Below are 19,718 nucleotides of genomic sequence, written 5' to 3'. Positions count from 1 at the left end.
CTGAGCAGGTTGAGTGTGGAGCGGGCCAATTGCTTGTGGTGTGTCGACCAGCCAGGTTTCTAATATAGAACACTGATCAGGTTGAGTGTAGAGCATATACAATGCTCTATTGTGTACTTGAGCAGTTTGCAGTCAATTTGCGACTCCTGCGCCGTCAACACAGATACAGAGGAATGAGCAACGTGAGTAGAGTTGCAATTGACTCAGATAGCAACAAATTGCCGCTCTCTTCGTATGTTCTTCCCCACAGCCGATACTGATCACAATGAGTAAAATAAAGATTAGGATGACATAAAGTTGAATTGTATAAGGTCGGTAACAACTTACGACTCACCTCTGCGCCATCAACATCACATACGTATCATAAGGAGAGTGTAGAGTGAACACCGTAAATGTTACTCAGATCCAGCCAAACCAGTAGATGTACCAGACTGAGTAGGGTGAGTGCCCTGCTCCTGCTATAGAACCCAATCCATTTCCCATAAAGCGCTGACTGAGTAGGATAAGCAGAGAGCCAATTAAGACACTGTTATAGACTAACTATAGAGTCAGCCAAACCGTCTTCTTCACTTATGCAGCAGATAAAAAGAGAGATAAAAGAGAGAGAAGATATTGTGTTCCCAGTCAGTGTTATAACATTTAGTATTTGAAAAAAAATACGTTTATTTTACTTATATCTCTGTGTTTTTTATGGCCTTCATAATATGGTTTTGTTATTCTATGAAAACCATTGTTTGTTTGTCATTATATAGTTTAATGTAATAAAAGGCCTATAATAACGGCAGTTACAGGTGACGCGTATCTCGAGACATTGATACGACGTTGTATGCTATTGCCTACAATTTACTGAAACATTTCTTATATTTTAATAACAATTTTATAGTTAGAAAAGAAGAGAAGTATGTTATTTTAAATTTGGTTAACTGATAGTTATTTCTTTTTAGTTTTAGTTTTAAGTCGAAAGATCCATTGATCTAATCTAGAAAGAGTTATTATATAATGCTTTAATTAATCATTTTCCATTCCAGCCGGCCGTCGCATCGGCTCCGGTCGAATAATGGTACGCGACGTGCCCACCGCCGGCTGGGAGGAGACCGAGTACCGGCCCGCCGAGATCTACCGGCCGCCGGGCGCGCTGCGTGACCGCGAGCGTGACCGTGACCGCGACCGCGACCGTGACCGTGACCGTGACCGTGACCGTGACCGCGAGAGGGAGCGTGACCGTGAAAGGGAGCGTGAGAGAGAGCGCGAACGGGAGAGGGAGAGAGAGCGGGAGCGGGATGAGCGGCGGCCTAATGGGGATAGGTGGGCATATTTGATCGAATTATAATTGATAATAAGTTAAGTAGGATTAGTATGAAGTTTAGGCGCTTATACAATAACTATAGACAATAGACTAGATTTATGAAAAAAGTACCACTCATATTGCACATTTGTTTAGAAATTTGTGCTCTTATACTGCTTTTGCTAATTAGTGTTACTTATATTCGTGTTAGGTTCGAGCGACGTTCGTTCAGCAGGGACTCCTACACCTCTGACATCAAGAGGGAGAGGGACGATCGATTCAACAACGAGAAACATAGGGACCGGTGAGTTGCCATCTCACTTCTTTTTTTTTTTACTAAAAAAAGTTAATTTAGGTTGTGTATTAAAAAGACGAAACTCTGTACTATAAAGCTGTGAAGCTTGTTTGGTTGAACGCACGAATTGATGCAATGCTATATTTATTTGTTAATATTTTTTGTTATAGGCAAGACAACCGCAGGTCAGGTGGTCGCTATTCTCAACGACGCTTTGAGAAGGAAGATGAACCAGAATGGTGAGATTTGATCTCTAATCGATTAAACATAATCATTTTAATTTTTTTTTATTCTTCCTATGTGATGGTAAAATTATCTAGTTTAATCATAAGTCCATTTGACGCTCGAAAAATATTACCCTTCTTTTGCTACCGCGAATAAAAAAAATTAATAGAATTTTTTTATTATTTTTTTTTGCATAAGTGATTTTTTTTCGTTAATTTTTGGATACTCTTAAAAGTGTAGTTATAGATAATACATACAATCGTATTAACAAATATTACGTTTTATAATATTGTTATAAATTTTTAGTTTTTGGACAAAATGTGCAACTAATCATAGAATGAGATTTTACTTATATTACATTGGCCTGTGTATTGCCTGAAAAAAAATTATAATATTTTATTTTATTTTCATAGTCTTAAGTTTTTTTTCAAACACGATATAATATACATAATATTCTTATTCGTTTTTATGTTATATACAGGTTTAGCGGAGGGCCGACATCTCAGCTGGAGACGATAGAGTTGCGCGGATTCGACGAACCCATCAAGAAGAGTAGTAGTTGTAGTAACAAGGATAACGAGGTGAATTTCATGTTTTTTTTTTTTTTTGATTCTATATTTATACAATATCTATACTTATATTATAATGCTGAAGACTTTGTTTGGTTGAACGCGCTAATCTCAGGAACTGCTGGTCCGGTTTGAAAAATTATTTCAGTGTTAGATAGCCCATTTATCGAGGAAGGTATATATGTACCACGGGTGAAGCCGGGGCGGGCCGCTAGTATCATCACTACATAGTGTAAAGCAATCGCATCCCGCGACTTTGATCTTTAAAACTTCACAACGGATTTTGATGGGGTTTTTTAATAGATAGCTTGATTCAAGAGTAAGGTTTGTTATGTATAATAACATTAAAATACTACTCCGAATTTAACGCGTGCCAAGCCGCGGGCATAAGCTAGTATCTAATAAAATTATTTGATAATCATAAAATTAGTTTGTTTTTTAACCATCATAAGTATCTTTAATGAATTAATTATTTATGCAATACGCATGAAAAGAAATGGACAAACAACAACGGCGCGCACTCGCCGGTGGAGAAATGGCGCAAGGACGCGTCGTCGCCGATCCCGCAGCAGAACGACACGGCGACCACCGCCAGTGTGAGTATCATTACATCTTTTTTTTATGTCATAGTCGACATTGGAGCTGGTGGGTCGCCTGATAGTAAGCGCTACCACCGCCCATGAACATTTGGAGAGGCGCAAGGTCAATTGCAGACCTTTCGCCTCTACAAATGGATTGCCGACTTTAATTGGGAAGGGTTTAGGAAAGGATTGATGAGAGGTATAAAGGAAAGGACTGGGAAGGGTAAGGAAAAGGATGTGGGCCTCCGGCTCCCCCACTCACCGTACGAAACACAATAGCAAGCTATTATTTCACGCCAGTTTTCTGTGGGGGTGTGGTACTTCCCCGGTGCGAGCTTTTAATGTGGGAGTCGAGCTTTTTATTTTTATGCTGCGCCTCGCAGTATCACCCGCGTAAGTCTACAGACGGGATACATCCCGTAGGAATATCGGGATAACAAGTTGCCTATATGTTATTCCAGGTGTCCAGCTGTCTACGTACCAAATTTCATTGCAATCGGTTCAGTAGTTTTTGTGTGAAAGAGCAACAAACACACACACATCCTTACAAACTTTCGCATTTATAATATTAGTAGGATAGTACGATTTGTAGACTAATATTAATATTAATGTTAAGGGTAAAAAATAGTTTATCTTGATTTCCGGCAAAACTACAAGTCTTATGGAAAAAAGTTAAAAGGCAAAGTTGTAGGTAATAAAAAGATCTACAACTTTTGTATTTGCAATTTTTTCACATAATCTCAAAATTTAGGTGAAAAATTCAAAAAACCAAGTTTTTAGTTTTTTATTTATATCTTTTTCAAAAAAATTTTTTTTTCTACGAAAATTGTTGAAAACTTACCTTATTATGTCCCAAATACACTGTAATTTATTTGATTAAAAATATTTATTTTTTCGCCTTATTTTAACTTATTATCAAAAATGCACCCTAATTTTCAATCGAAAATTCTTACGTCAAAATATCAGCTTTTTTCAAAAAGTTTGACGGCTTTTTGTTCGTTGAAATATCTACTTTCTGATGGTGTAAAAAAAAATATACATTACTATAGGAAATGTTCTCAGAAAATGCAAACTTCTCAGAAAGGTTTGTCGAATCTAACGATGAAGAAATGCCTTCAAAGAGACAAAAACTAATGAATAACTGATTAAAATTTCAGATAAGGTATTTATAAATAACAAGATTAACGTTTTAGAAAAAAAAAAATATAATGAATAAGTTATTCATACGTAATTTTTTTTGGTTTCAAAAATTATCGTCCCTGGTCTATACTGCTCCCTAAATATTATAGACATAGACATAGAGACGTGTATTGCAAATTTTATTTTGCGTTGATTTGTTGATTGGAAGCAAGAATTAAGAAAATTGTTATAGTGTTCTGAAATCTATAAGTGCACATACTAATTAGTGTCAATATTCACCTTTATTGCTGTTCCCTTAAGAGACATATTTGTGTAACAGGACAAGGACTCGGGCGTCGAGTCGAAGCCCGAAGAGCCGGCGGCCAACAACGACCAGCCAGAGTTTAACCTGGACGAGTTCCTCAAGTTGGACTCCATACCTGACGTGCTTACCGTGAGTTGTGACTAACACTATACAGAGGAAAAACGCGGGTTCGAATCCCGCCGCCTATAAAATTAAAAAGCTTTTTTTTACAACTGTCATACCCTAAAAACGAAGGACGTTCTCAATTCAAATCAATTCAAATGTATATTTTTTGCTTTTAAACTAATTTTTCCCTGATTTTCCATATTTAGAAGTTGCCTGAAACGAAAAAAAATGCTTATTAATAAGATTTATCGTTCCTCTAAATTGATCGATGTAGTATCAATTGGATTATTCAAAAGAACTTTCATCCATTCAAAAGAACGGTACTGGCGAGACGGAGGAGAGCCGCTTCAGCCGCTGGTTCCGCAGGGAGAGCCCCACCGGCGACGCCAAGCACTACGAGAGGCTCATGCACAATATGGTCGACGGTATGTATATATATTCATTTAATATTATATCTTGTTTGATTTAAAGCGAATTTTATGTACGGTAGATTTATTATTTTTTTTTTTTTTGACTTTGGATTTGACCGTGAGCCCACACTAGGTGTAATGTGTTCGAAATGTTAGGATAAATAATGCAATGAATAAATCGCGTTAAATTTCTGTTAGAAGTCCTTTTTTAAATTAGATATTATGATTAGCCCAATGGCTGTGTAATGTTGTCATTTTGGTGTTCGGTCAATTTAATCATTATTAATTGTCATCTGAAATCTAATATAATTGAAAATTATAATGACGTTTAAAGCAAGCCTCGTATAGCAAAAATTAAATTAAATTGTATATATTATTTTCATTTGTCTTTTTGATTAACTTTAAGGCCCTTCAGTGGTTAATAAAACAGGTATCAATTTTGTCTCAAATTTCGCGCAACCACACAACATTATCCACCTTTTAGAACCTATAATCAGAACACATATCCACACATATTTCATTTTCTTTCATTCTTTCTGCCGTAGACCTAGACAGCTCAACGCAGCTAGACACCCCGGCGGGCATGCCCATGGGCGTGGGCGGCGGCCTGGCCATGGGCGGCAACGGGCTCAGCGCGCCCGTGCCCGGCTTCGGCGACCAGTTCCAGCAGACCGCGCCACCCTCCTTGCTGGACCTGCTCAGGCGGGCCAACGCCCATCCCGACAATAGGCCTGGTTAGTTACCAGCTAGTACTCACAGACACACTCTGTTCGATAAAAAAAAAATATAGACATTTATAGAATCTATATCTATTCTATCGATACCAGAAATTTATGATATTTCTGGATTTTTCTTTTAAATTTAAAGCTATTCATTCATGCATGATATTTTTTTTTATAAGTTTCTTCAATTTTGGCTTATCGATGAAATTATCCTCGGCATATGCCGCTCATATGCAGCCCATATGTGCTATCAATCAATTGACTGATAAATCAATAAATTGCTGTGATTACAGAGGTGAACGCTGGAGTGGGCAAGATCCACAGCCTGGAGGAGCTGGAGGCGAGACTCAGACCGCCGCCGGCCGCCGACAGATCCGATCTCTCGGCGTTTAAACGACTCGTGAGTGAACACTTTTGGCTAGATTATATACGAAACGATATTGTAGGAATATATTTTAAAACTGAAGGTAAAAAAAAACATACATTTGCAAAGTCCACCCTTATATGTCTGAAATGAAGAAGAATAAGTCATCTTCACGTATACAGAAGCAATTAATGTTATTATCTATAAAAATCAACTCACATTAAGTATAGAATATTTCTACTGATATAAGCGGTAAAGAACACAAAGTGCAGACTAACTTTTTTTTTTAATACTTTTTTATAGACTTGAAATTCTGAATTCAGCTTTACAAACATGCGTTACAGCTAGCTCAGGTGTCGGGCGGGCACGCGGTGCCAGCGGAGAACGCGCGCCAACACCCGCAGCACCAACACCAACAGCACCAACACCAACAACACCAGCAGCACCAACACCAGCAACAGGCGCCGCACCCGCAGCACAACCCGCTGCCGCAGCCAGCGCAGCCGGCGCAGCCGCCGATGAGTTTACTCCAGGTATACCCAGTTAACATTGGTTGTATGAAGATTTATCAACCGACTTCAAAAAAAGAGGATATCCTCAATTCAGCTCATATCTTTCGAATGGGTGAATCGATTTTGGCGATTTTTTTTTTTTATTAGAAAGCAGACACCTCCCGCTAAGGTCCCAAAAAAATTGGTTTAGTTCTCAGAATTCGAGAGTGGTTTAATTTTTTATTTAAAACAATCATGGCATAAATATTTGCAGATGTTGAACAAGAGCATGGAACAACAGCAGCAGCAGAAGGTGCAGCAACAGCAGCAGCAGCAACAACACCAGCAGCAGCCGCACATCCCGCAGGAGCTCCTATACAAGCTCCTTCAGGTGCAACAGGTATGTAACATGAGAAATTTTGTAAAAGATTAAAGAAAATTCGATCACGAGGCGGGATTCGAACCAGCGTCTTTTTGTCACACCATAGCAACACCTAGCCTCTCGAGCACCCGTGGTCCTACTTCAATAATGGAATTTTTTCTACTCTTTCATTGCTATAAAACTAAAAATTAAAGGTATATATTAATTATTTTCTTAACCGACGCTGACCCTGTCGAAAAGAAAGGAAGGTTTCCAATTCGTTGTATTTTTTTTATTAAATTTGTAACTCGATAATTCAGTGGGTTTTCAACCGATACACGAACACTGTATTTATTAAAATTTTTCGATGTATTTATTTCTCTGTTTAATACAATTTTATTGCAATTTAGATAAATTTTAGAATCTGAATGAATAAATTAAAAATAAATGAAGTGTAAGCCAATTTTAGAAAAAGAAAATAATGCAAATACAATAATTGTGCGTATGCGCAGCGGCAGCAGCAGCCGCCGGCGCACGCGGAGGGCGGCGCGCTGTCCGCCGCCGACCGCGAGCTGCTGCAGCGCCCGGAGGCGCAGGCCATCATACACGGTGCGTGCGCGTTTGTTTGTGTGTTCTTATGTATGGGGGCCTGTATACACATTAAACTGCGAGCTCTACAGCCAGAGATCCCCGAAAAACAACAAATTTACTTTTAAAAAACCTTTATCTAAATCTTATATATAAAAATCAATTGCTGTTCGTTATTCTCGCTAAAACTCGAGTACGGCTGGTCTGATTTTTATTATCATGGTTTTGGTCCTTTCTGAATAGTCCAGGGAAGGTTTAAATCTAAGAACAATAACGGAGGAGGGTGAAGCCGCGGGCAGGAAGCTAGTATACATATAAATAAAATTGGATTGTCTGTGAAATGAAATAACCAGTTTTTACTACATGTATATGAATATGTATACGGTGCATATACCAAAATAACTGTAGTCTGTATATCTGCCTGTCTGTCTATCTTTCTGTCTGTCTATTTGTTTCGGTTAATCTCGGGAACAAGACATAGACGCTATTTGGCGCAACAAAATTTCGATGTTTTTATCATCCGCAGAGAGATGCATTATTTCTAAATGACAAGGTGAATTATTTTAAACCCAACTTAATTTATAACCCTCCGGTTATCGTCCAGGTCTGAAGGCGGGCGAGATCACGGTGCAGCACCTGATGCAGCAGCTCGGCAACCCGGGGCTGCAGAGCCGCCACCGCGAGGTCCTGCTCACGATCCTGCGCCTGCATCACCAGCAGAGACAGGTGCGAACGGAACCATTATTCTAGCTGGTTAAAGACGTAAAGTTTTAGTGGTAGTTAAATTTTTCTATTATATTCTAGACTTTTAATCTTAATCTTTTAGGTTGCCATTTCTCTTCTAGACAACAAGCAACTAAGCTAAATAAGTATAAGCAAAATTTGAATTCCAATAATATAAAGAAACTTTAATATAAAAAAGAAATGTAATTGCAATTACAGCAAATGGTCGGTTCACCGCTGCCCGGCGTCAACCCGCACCTGGGAGTGCCTCATCACCAGCAGCTCAGGCTGTCACCAATACCACAACCCGGTGAGTTGTAAATATTCAATGGGATGTCCAAATGACGAGATTTTTCAATCCAACATAAAAAAAAAAACAAACCCAAAAAATAACATAAATATTGAGAACCTTTGTTTTTGGAATGTTGGTTAATAATGTTGAATTAATATACATACATCACATATATAGTGGAAGATTAGCTAAAGGATTTAAACGTGGTGTGACTCCGAAAACGTAATACAGATAGCTTGTGTGAATAATCGAATCGGGAAGAGGACAAGAGATTAATGTGATAATGATACAAAAAATGTAGAAATCATTTCATTAAATTAATATTCTGATAACATGTGAGTTTACAGCAACTTAATTTTCTAATAATTCTCTATATTGGGAATCGTATAAAAGATCTACAGTTAAAGATATCATACAAACGAAAGGAAAGGGAAAATTTTTTTATTAAAGTAGTATCAAGTGTTCGCCCCAGTTTCGCCTGTGAAACTTATTTAGCCTGTGTCACTCAGTGTAGATGCAGTTGTCTTAAAGTGAAATAATGTTTGAAATTGTATATGTAACCAGTAGTTTGTGTGTGAAAATATTACAAATATACGTACAAAAACACTAATAAAATGAAGCTGAAGAGATTGTCTGTATGTGCAAATTATGGTGACAGGAACTAGTGCTATATGCTATATATGTAGCGTAGGTGAAACCAGGTCGAAACGCTTGTGTAGAATAAAATGCCAAGTGAAGCTAGTGGCTAGTATTTATATTATAAGCTATTTTTCTTCACGGACGCAGCATTCTGTATGTCCCCGATGATGGGGAGTCCTAACTCGCTAGGAATGCACCAACAAGGTAGGGGAGCTAGAATGTATTATGTTTCTATTTGTTTATTGTCGCTTGGTTGTGATTTGTTTGCAATTTTATTTAATAGTTTATACTCAATAGCCATTTACATTAAATTTTATAATTTTTTCTATATTTAGGCCAATATTAAACACAGTAAGTTTTGGTAACACACGGGCATTAGAAAGTATTTATATAGCTCGTATCTTATTCTGATGTACAAGCTATTATTATTATAAAGTTTCATTAAAATCCATTCAATAATTTTTATGTGAAAGATTATCAAACGTTCATCTATTCATACTTGCAAAATAATATAGCAAGCAATATATAATATAGAAAGATAACTAGTATTATATATAGATAGGTAATTAGTTTATTCGAAAGGATCTTCGTTCCTTCCGGGTGTCCCTTAATACCTCTTTAAGTTTTTTTTTTTAAATACGAGAAACTTAATACATAATTGTAATTGTAATATCGTTCAGTGTCCGGCCGAATCCCGTCGCCCCGCGAGCTGATCCACCCGCAGGCGCTGATGCAGGGCGCGATGCTGAAGAAGAAGATCGAGGAGCGCCGCCGCCAGGAGATACAGCACCAGCAGCAGATCAAACACCCGACGCCCATCTCGTTCACGCCCACCTCGGTGAGTATTGTGCACTCGCTCACACATATTGATTCGACGGTCTCTGAAAAAAGATCTGGGACTTTTTTTAAGTATTATGATAAGGCAATTGTACTTTGTAATTAACACCCTCTCTGATATATATTTATTTTTTACTAGCCGCGTCCCGCGCTTAAATGATTTTTTTTTGCAATCTCAACGTTCCGTGACAAAATTAGAATAAAAACAGCCTTAGTTATTTTTTGTATGTGAGTGGAAGTAGAATTTCCATCATAATCTATCCAGCCGTAGCATATGTGTTTGATAAAAAACGTTTATTTTCAGATGTGTGCTTATTCTAGATGTCCCGTGTCCCCTAGTAGGGTATGGGGCAGATAATGTACATCTGTGTCACTGATTTACTTTACGGACAAGTAGGTTTCCTGCCAGGCCGAGACTTGTTTTTGTACATCCCCGACGGGAAATTGAACCCAATACCCCTCGGATCTACGCTCACGCATTAACCACTGTAGTAACTGAGGGGGCGATCAAGTATCCTAAAGACAAATCAAAACATTGATTATTAAAAGTTTTTTTTATTATAAATTTTTTGTATGAATTGTAGGTGTTACGCAAAATGACCGCGGAAAAGGAGTCGGATGCGCCGAGCCCGAAGCAGCAGTGGAACCAGCCGCACAAGCTGCCGCAGGGGAGGCCTATTGTCAAAGTATGCATCACTTCACCATTATAACGCCCTATAAATCACTTCACCATTATAACGGCCTATTCATAACTTCACCATTATAATTGCCTATACGTAACTTCAGCATTGTGTTTTAATATTTCATCAGCCCATATGTGTTTTCACTGCTGGAACTTGGGCCTCCTATGAGGGTTCAGGCCAAATGCAATCTCGGAATCGGCTACAACGATTTTCATGAAATTTAGTATATAGGGGGTTTCGGGGGCGATAAATCGATCTAGCTCGGAATTTTTTTTTAGAAAATGTCATATTCGTGTTATATCGACTTAAACTTACTTTTTTTAACAAATAGGAGGCGTTTGAGTAGTCCCAATTTCCAAAAAACACAATTTATAAAAAAACAAAAAAAAATAAAAAACTACCGAGCAAAGCTCGGTCATCCAGATACTATATATAATACAATAATGAGTATCATTTAATTTTGATATGATAATTTGATGATGTTTAAATAATTTGCAGGGAAATCAAAGTGGAAGTGCGCCCATGGGATATGCACCCTCGCCTACTGAATACCAACAGCATTATATGAATCAACAGGTGACTATATATATATTTTTATATATATTTTTGATGCATGTGCATTTGCATGTACAAAAAGTTTTGTCATGCGAATTGCAACGGAATATTGTTTCTATTTATATAAATTAGAAGTAGTTATGAGATAATGACTACAGGAACATAAATTGATATTAATTTTTTACAATCTTTTATTAGCTTCACCTATATGTTTGTATGTAAACGTCGCTCCGGGTTGGCAAAAAGACTCGGGGGTTCGAAACTCGGCTCTTGATCAAATTTTTTCTCATTTAAAAAGCATTGAAAATGCTATAAAACTAAAATTTAACATTGTTCATATATTCCAGCCAATGTCCGGTGGTCGTCCGTTCCCCCATCAGCAAACTAGACAACCTGTTAATAACTCAGTAAGTCTTGTTGTATGTGTAAACATATAATGATGTTTTTAAGAATGCTTATCAATTTCTAACTAGCTAGAAGTCACTTTAAAATCAAACAATCTTACTTTGTTGATGAATAATGTTTCATTAGTATGTATTTATACTTCACTCAATCAATAAAGGTGAAGAATTTGTATGTTTTTGAGTGCACTAATCTCAGGAAGTATTGAATCGATTTGAATGACATTTTGTACTTCTGTAGTAGAAAAGTCATGTAATAGTTTTATCCTGGAAATATCACAGGAACAGGAACTATGCGGGTAAAATCCTGGAACTGTTTGAATGTTTTATTTTGACTTCGTGGGCGAAGCCACGGGCGGTATATATAATAATTATATCGTAACACTGTTGTATTATACAGCTTCGGTCCTTATCATGTAAATAAGTTTGTGTTGTGTATGTTCCCACTGCATGGACACGTGTCTCCTATAAGGTTTTAGACCACAATCCACCAGGCTGGCCAAGTGCGGGTGGGCATATGTCACCTCATTATTTTTTTCCTTCACTGTTTCTATTCATGATAATGTTTAAAAAGGTGCAGATTAATTGAGAAATCAATTTATTTCTTGCATGCTCGTCTGGTCTCGTATTCTAGATTTTTTTTATTTAAGTCCTTACCACTGAACCACCACTATGCTATATAAAATTATTGTGCATTTATTTACAGTTCAACATGAACAATCTGAGCAGAGGCCTCTCCGGTGGTACCACTCTCCACCAGTTGCTTGTGCAGTCCCACCAGAGGTCACTTAATGGTGAGCGGTCACTGTTATTATTCATATAAGGGTTTATAATTATAAGGTTTGGTCTTAGTGTTTTTTTTTTACGTAAGAAATACTGAAACTATATAAAATAACAACGTTTTTATATAACGAAAAATATTTGCAGATGTAAACAGCGGCGGTGGCGACAACCAACTAGCGAAATGGTTCTCGCCAGAATTGCTAGCTCGAGCTTCCGAGGGCAAGTTACCTTCAGTGCATGTTCCAAACGCGCTGTCTTTAGAAGACCTCGAGCGGCATCACCACTCACCGGCGCCGCCTGTGCGCAACTGAGCCGCGCTCACCTGGATCGACGTTTATATACCCATCGCCAGTGACATTTCAAAGTTCCACGTTCTAATTTCAAAATTTGTTTGCCCCCCTCATGAAGCTTCCTTTGGACTATGACACATTTAGGTTTTCATATTAAAAATTCGAACACGTCAACAAATTGGCGGGATGTCAATAGTCCAAACGAACCTCTGGGCCCTAATTGAATTTGGAATTGTTATTAAGACTCCTTCGGCAATTAACTGTTAATAGTTGTTGCCAGTTTTATGTAAAAAAAATACTTTCGATTTCTTTGAGACATTTAGGCATTATGGTAAAGAAAAGTATGGAGTACCCACGGACTTACGATATTAGGTTTGTACGGGCTGGAAGTTATTATATTAAACGAAAATTCGAAGCGTTGGCATAGGGATAACATTAACGGCATAATATGACGTCATAATTCTTGAGAACGACCTCGGATTGAATTATTGTTTGCAACATTTTTGAAAGTTATAAAGTTTTAACTTGTTGTATCGTTGAATCGTAAATTTATGAAGCATTAGAGAACCAGTTTATATAGAGAATAAAATATTTCGTAGACGACTGTGAAGTCAGAAACGATATTGTCAAGTAGCATTGTTTTCTTCAATTTCCCAATAGCTATCGAGTCCACTCCGAAAACTAATGTGTTTATTTTCAATTGAGTTAAATCTTCGTATATTTTACATCGGACTTGACTTCCTCAACGTTGTTTTAACGCTAAATGCTAAGATTTGGACGTTGACATATTATGTACCTGCCGAAACATAACAAATATTGAATTAACAGAACAGCAATAAATTGTGTCTTATATAAAATGTAATAAAGTTGAAATTAACGGTTTGATTTTGCATTTTACAGATTTAATCGAAAATCATATATTTATATTGCGGCGCTCGGATCTGGTTTGATGCACTACGGCAAGTCGTGAGATTATCTTTAAATCCTAAATATTTGGGATTATGAGTTATATAAAGAGGTGTGAATTTTATTAAAAATACGATGAAATTGGAGTGAAAAGCCATAAACTGTGATCTTATACCGTTATGAATAACATTAATTCGAATGAATTTGAAGTATTGCATCGCAGATTCGGGCGTCGTCAGAACGGTTGTATTGAATGTGACGGGATGCGGCGGCGGCAACTTACATATATATACTATATATTATACATAAATCTATTTATACACGCAAAATGATCTACGCAGGGGGTCCAATTTCTGTCTCGCTCTCCTCAAGCCGTCGCCGCGCTCGTGCTAAAGGGACAAACGGTATTTTTGCTATGTTCTATTGATATGGCAAATGACGTCACGGGTCGCGGTCGAAGCTTTCGCGTTTCGCATTCGGTTTTGAGAGGTCTAGATTAGCGTATGTATAGTTTTATTTGCGTAAGCTTCGCCGATCTTTGACGTCCGACACTGTGTGGGCAAGGGTGACTCAGGTGGTGTGGTGTGTGTGAATGCCTACGGTTGTGTTATGTATGTTAGCATTGTATTTCTTTTTTTGTTACTATGTATATTTTCCCCCGAGGATGAGAGGATTTATGTTGAGGAATTTAGGTTTTTTTTCATGTCCTATACACTCACATGCGGGTGCGGCCGCGTTTCTTTTCTTGCGAATCGTTTGATAGCCGATTTTGGATGTCGCCCACGTGCGAACGTCCAATGTCCATGTTTTTCTATAGTTTTTAATGAACGATATTACGACTCGAGACCTGGGCTGTCGTCAATTACGCATTGTAGGATCTGCCGTCCATATGTTTCGGCTCAAGCGAAAGCAATATACGCCCTTACGCCTATACCTTCGAGTGGAGATACGTGGGTGGATCATACGTGGACAACGAAGTGCAACTCGCATGACCAAACTAGACTCCCTACTGTTTGCTTATTCTAGTCTTAAATGTGAAAAGGTTCTGAAGTTTTAAATGCAGCCAAATGGTGTTCAGAAGGTTATTTCAGTTCGTCCACGTATGTGTGAGCGCAGGTTTCAGAAAGTTAAACGTTGTACGCCCATTGGCAATCATGTGTGGTTTGATACTATTTTTTTATTGGATCATCATTTATTACACGAGGCTTCGGGTTGGACGATGCGAAATTTGCGAGTTAGTCCATGTAACAATTGGAACGAATGTGGATTGTGAATTTGTTGTTGATAGGATGTGCGCAAGGCGATATAACTGTTGCTACTTGACTGCGAAACGGTTCTGTGGGTTGCGCAGTTGAAGCGGGTGGAAGTATCATATAATGAAATTGTTCCGTGCGCTAGCTTCAGTGAGCTCTCGCAAGGGCTGGGCTCCATATGAACCGTGTCGGTTGAATAGTTTTGTTGAAGTTAGTAACCAATTGACCGTTCCGTTAGACGCGCACACCGCGGCCAGGCGCTTGCGATACCAACAAGATAATGTCTCCAGTAAGCTTTAAATTATTAATTAAAGAAAATTTGAAAGTTTTGTGCTGTTTTATTTTTTATATTTCACTGCTTTAGGAATATATATAATATATAGTAAGTTAGGATTTCAAGGTTTTTGCAGTTGGTGTTATTTTAATATTTTGGAATGTTGTAGATTTAAATTTAATTTAAATTTTGGAATGTTATAGATTTAAATTTGTTAATCAATTATATTGAAGATTATTATTTCATTTTGTTCAATATTGAAGTAGGCACTTACCAACACCTATCGTTTTCAGGAAACGATACAAAGTAACCCCTATTTTACCGAAGAGAACTGAAACATGTAAAATTTTAAATTTATTCCAATAGTTTCGGGACCTGTTCCCAAATGGTAACTGAATTTCACTAAATTATTTTTCTTTCGAAACTTGATAACACCATTCATATTATCTTTGGGACGACTTAAGATGGCAGACACCTACTTGGAGAGAAGAAAGAAAGCTATTGCTCTTATGAGCTCATTCTTAAACATAAGCAATGTTCTGAAATCGACACGGTAAATTAATTCCGACTTTAAAATTAAATAAAAGAAACCGCTGTGTCACGTCTGGGTCTTCTGACTTATGAAATACCTGGACAAATAATACTCGAATATCTACCTATTCTTGTTTTTGGGAATATTAGATTAAAAGACGTCGGAATTCCATTTTAAATAAGACGGATATACCTTCTTGTGAAGCTTCACATCCGACGCCATAGATGGCGTTACATGCTTTACAAAGCCCAACATGTATGTTAATGACTATTACCACAGATAAGGACGTACCTACTGTAAAGTGAAAAGGTGAAAATGGACTTAGCATTTCGCATTACACAGTATGTCTATGTGTATTGCATACAATCATCGCATTTTTATTACACCTCTTATTTATGTATCATACATAGTAGTATATAGTATATATATATAGTATCGATTTTATATTAAGTCTTTAAAAACAGTTCGAACAATTATTGTTTATATAACTTGTACTTTTAAAATAAATTATGAATTAAAAAAAAAAGTTTATTATAATTAAAAAAAAGTAAATGATTAATCAAAGAGAAACTCCACGTGGGACGGAGGACTTTCGCATCACATTTTCATACACAAAAGTACAAATTTAGACTGGACTCCTGTTCCTTTAGTTTTACAATAAATTAAGAAACGAATCTAAATCTTAAGTGTAAATAACGCAAAATGTACAATTCATGCTATATGTCATGCTATATATCAACAAGGTCATCACATTTTCGTTCCTAGTTAATTACGATTCGATACAGAGTGACGTGTGGTATAGAGGCGCTATACTTATATATGTATCGAATACGCGTGGGTGTATGCGTAGTATTTTTGGCGTAAGTTTGTATATATAAGAATGTGGCAAGCGAGTCGAACCACAATCTAGGCTATAATTTAGTCACGTTATACGCATGCGCAGTTATAATCAATATTTTTGTACATGTGTATGCCAGAGGCGAATTATGGAGCAGCGACTTGCGTCGAGCGGCGAACCGTCATTCGACTGGAGCCTTGAGGCGATGAACACGTCTGTTTTAAATAAAATAAAAAAATATTGTCATGACCAACTGTAATTTATGATGACTTAATATATTTTAATAGTGTAGATATGCGATATTATATGGATTGAAATAATGTATGGAGAACAACGTTGTGAAAATACTTTATTTGACTTCCTCGTTCACATAAATTCAAATCTTTCATTTTAATAGGAAACGGTGTTGCTATTGTAAGAAGCTTAGGAATAAGGTAATCCTGTAAGAGTTTTGGCTTTGTTATAGTTATCGTTATTCATTAGCATCCAATTGCTGAAACAAATTCCTCGCATTAACATTGTTATCTCGTAATATTGTAATTGAAACGCACTGGCAAGGTCATAAACTCCGACAGCGATTGTGTGTAATAATGCGCAAAAAATATATTATAAACCACCTATTCGAATAAGTTTGTAAGTAATTAACATACCTACTTTGAGTTTTATGCAATAAAGATCGCGAGCACGATGATGTTTATTTTATAGGTATCCTACGTCATGCTGAATACGCATAACAGATAAGTATTTTTTGTTCGATAGTTTGGCTACGGTGGGTGGAACAACCACCCTTGGGTTGTGGGTAGCGATAATGTAAAAAGGTATTTCTACTAGCTAACCCGGCAAACACTGTTTTCTGCCTTACTCTTATCATTTAGCGGTATGAAAAATAGATGTTGGCCGATTCTCAGACCTACCCGATACGCACACAAAATTTCATTTGAATCGATCCTCCCGTATCAGAAGAGTAAGGTAATATTGTGACACGAGTTTTATATATAAGATAACACGAAAACTTGGGAGAACTTCGAAAAGAAGATGTACAGATGTATCCTACCTACGTATGATGTATTATGTACCTCTAAAGTATATGAAGTTGTGGAATTTAATAAAATAAGTGCAGACTATTATAAAAGGTTTATAATGTTCGAAAAAATTTAAGAAATTCCTTGAATCATCTAGAAAGTGCCATAAGGGTACGGGAATTACATTTGTACAAATATTTAATATTTGTATTAAGTATGTGATCAAGTTTCTAGAAGGCATAAATCGATGTGATCGTCTTTATAGTGAGATATACTCTTTTCTAATAGATCTTAAAAGTGAGGAGTTTATGTCACGGAAAATGGCACCAGTTTTTGTTGGATTGACTGAACCTCATTTCATATTTAATGGTTTATTAGACCAAACTTAATAGGTACAATATGTATGTACCTCTGAACATAGTGAACTGAGTTACGAGTTAGAAATAGCGATACCAGTCTGCGCTAATTTACACTTATTGTTTGGTCTTATTTACCCATCTTATAAACACAATAATTGAAAAAATATTTAATAAGACTACAGAATAATTGAAAATTTATTAAAACGTATTCATTCGATCTTCAAACAAATCTAGTCCATTGAAAAGTTACTATGAGGGTTGCGTTTCTCAGAGGATGCCTATTTATAAATGTATCGGAGGGAGACTTCAATGCAAGTTTGTGGGGTCGCTACTGTCTCGCGCGCCATCTCGAAAAATGGGTTTCAAGCTTTATTTCCTAAACTAGCAATCTTTCAGAAAAATATACAAGACATACTTCACAACAATTTCAAAACTCTACAACTTTGTTCCGTAAGATCCTACTAATATTATAAACACGGAAGTTTCCAAGTATGGATGGATTTTAATGAAACTACAATAATATAGTTCATACATCAACATTTAAGCTATATAAATACTTGATAATGCTCGTGGGTTCGTCGGCATGTGAAACCGTGCGGCGCAGATATATTTATTTTCTTTTTATTTATGTCATCGTCAGCAATGGGGCTGGTGACAATGATCATTTGGAGAGGCGTAAGGTCGATTGCAGACCTGACGCCTCTACAAACGGACTGCCGACTTCAAATTGGAAAGGGATTAAGAAAGGATTGATGAGATGAATAAAGGAAAGGACTGGGAAGGATAAGGAAAAGGATATGGACTCCGGCTCCCCCACTCACCGAACGAAACACAGCACTATGCTATTTTACACTGATCTTCTTTGGGAGTGTGGTGGACTTCTCCGGTGCGAGCTGACCCAATTCATACCTACTTAGATATAAAGAAGAAACTGAAGAAACGACAATAATGCTAATGTCTAAAAATTGTACCATTTCAATGGTATAATCAGCAAACTATAAATATTAGTCAGTTCAGACTGAGTGGAGACACACACAGTTTGAGTTAACTACACTTTTTTACACCAAGACGGGCGTCTAAATAACAACTTCGGATTTAACGCGTGCATAGTCTAGGGCAAAAGCTAGTATATTATAAGCCGAAATGGGATGAGGTAAAATCACTTCGAAATTTGTGTATTTATGGTCTGAATCAAGCTACAAATATATATAGAATCAAGTTGCTTTTATAAAAATATGCTTACTAAAAATTATGTTAACGTGTTAAATTTAACATGCAATAATGTATATAATTAAGGATTATAATATAATCCGTAAATGATGAAACACAAACATAAGTTTTTATTAACTTCTTAAGCTAATTTTAATCTTATTTACATATCTATATTTATTATTATAAGTATTTAATATAGAGATGAATTTTATACTGTTTGGTCGAACGCGCTACTATCAGGAATTACCGGACCGATTTCGAATATTCTTTCATCGTTGGATATGTTCGTGATCCCTTATTACTACAGACTATGTATAGCACGGGCCGAGCCGGGGGAAGACCTAGAGACCTAGACATCTAAGAGGAATTATTGAAAAAATTTTAAGCAAATCTTGATACATGTTTCCTTCTTGCTTAAGGATAAGTAAATTAAATTATTCACTTCTTATAACACTTATTTAACAGTTATCAAATAAAAACTAAGCCTCGATGATTAAATAACAGGCCAACAGGAAAACCTACAATGAAATAATTTCAATCGCAATCAAAATGTAGCCAATCTACCTACTGAGAATTTTATTTATTCATTATAATTCAGATATTATATCATCCAGTACTACACATATTCTCTCTATTTTATATCTATTATAAAGTAAAAATGTATCGCCAAATGCGAAAA

General features: G+C 36.8%; 1 protein-coding gene across 1 annotated transcript in view; it reads left to right on the top strand.

Moving 5' to 3' along the window:
- The window catches only part of LOC119835401 (eukaryotic translation initiation factor 4E transporter), a 23,063-nt gene extending 7,932 nt beyond the window's left edge, over positions 1-15,131 (top strand). The window contains exons 5-24 of the mRNA XM_038360166.1: positions 1,029-1,305; positions 1,497-1,589; positions 1,751-1,819; positions 2,287-2,386; positions 2,869-2,970; positions 4,415-4,528; positions 4,821-4,929; positions 5,460-5,648; positions 5,930-6,036; positions 6,345-6,533; positions 6,766-6,891; positions 7,365-7,461; positions 8,045-8,166; positions 8,383-8,473; positions 9,775-9,932; positions 10,516-10,617; positions 11,113-11,190; positions 11,517-11,576; positions 12,277-12,364; positions 12,498-15,131. Coding sequence (XP_038216094.1) covers positions 1,029-1,305; positions 1,497-1,589; positions 1,751-1,819; positions 2,287-2,386; positions 2,869-2,970; positions 4,415-4,528; positions 4,821-4,929; positions 5,460-5,648; positions 5,930-6,036; positions 6,345-6,533; positions 6,766-6,891; positions 7,365-7,461; positions 8,045-8,166; positions 8,383-8,473; positions 9,775-9,932; positions 10,516-10,617; positions 11,113-11,190; positions 11,517-11,576; positions 12,277-12,364; positions 12,498-12,664 — 2,438 coding nt within the window. The 3' untranslated portion in view covers positions 12,665-15,131. The remainder of the gene's footprint in view (positions 1-1,028; positions 1,306-1,496; positions 1,590-1,750; positions 1,820-2,286; positions 2,387-2,868; positions 2,971-4,414; positions 4,529-4,820; positions 4,930-5,459; positions 5,649-5,929; positions 6,037-6,344; positions 6,534-6,765; positions 6,892-7,364; positions 7,462-8,044; positions 8,167-8,382; positions 8,474-9,774; positions 9,933-10,515; positions 10,618-11,112; positions 11,191-11,516; positions 11,577-12,276; positions 12,365-12,497) is intronic.
- Positions 15,132-19,718: the final 4,587 nt, after the last annotated feature.

Source organism: Zerene cesonia, chromosome 2 (genome assembly GCF_012273895.1).
Source record: "Zerene cesonia ecotype Mississippi chromosome 2, Zerene_cesonia_1.1, whole genome shotgun sequence".
Classification (NCBI taxonomy): domain Eukaryota; kingdom Metazoa; phylum Arthropoda; class Insecta; order Lepidoptera; family Pieridae; genus Zerene; species Zerene cesonia.
This window is presented reverse-complemented; position numbering and strand designations above follow the sequence as displayed.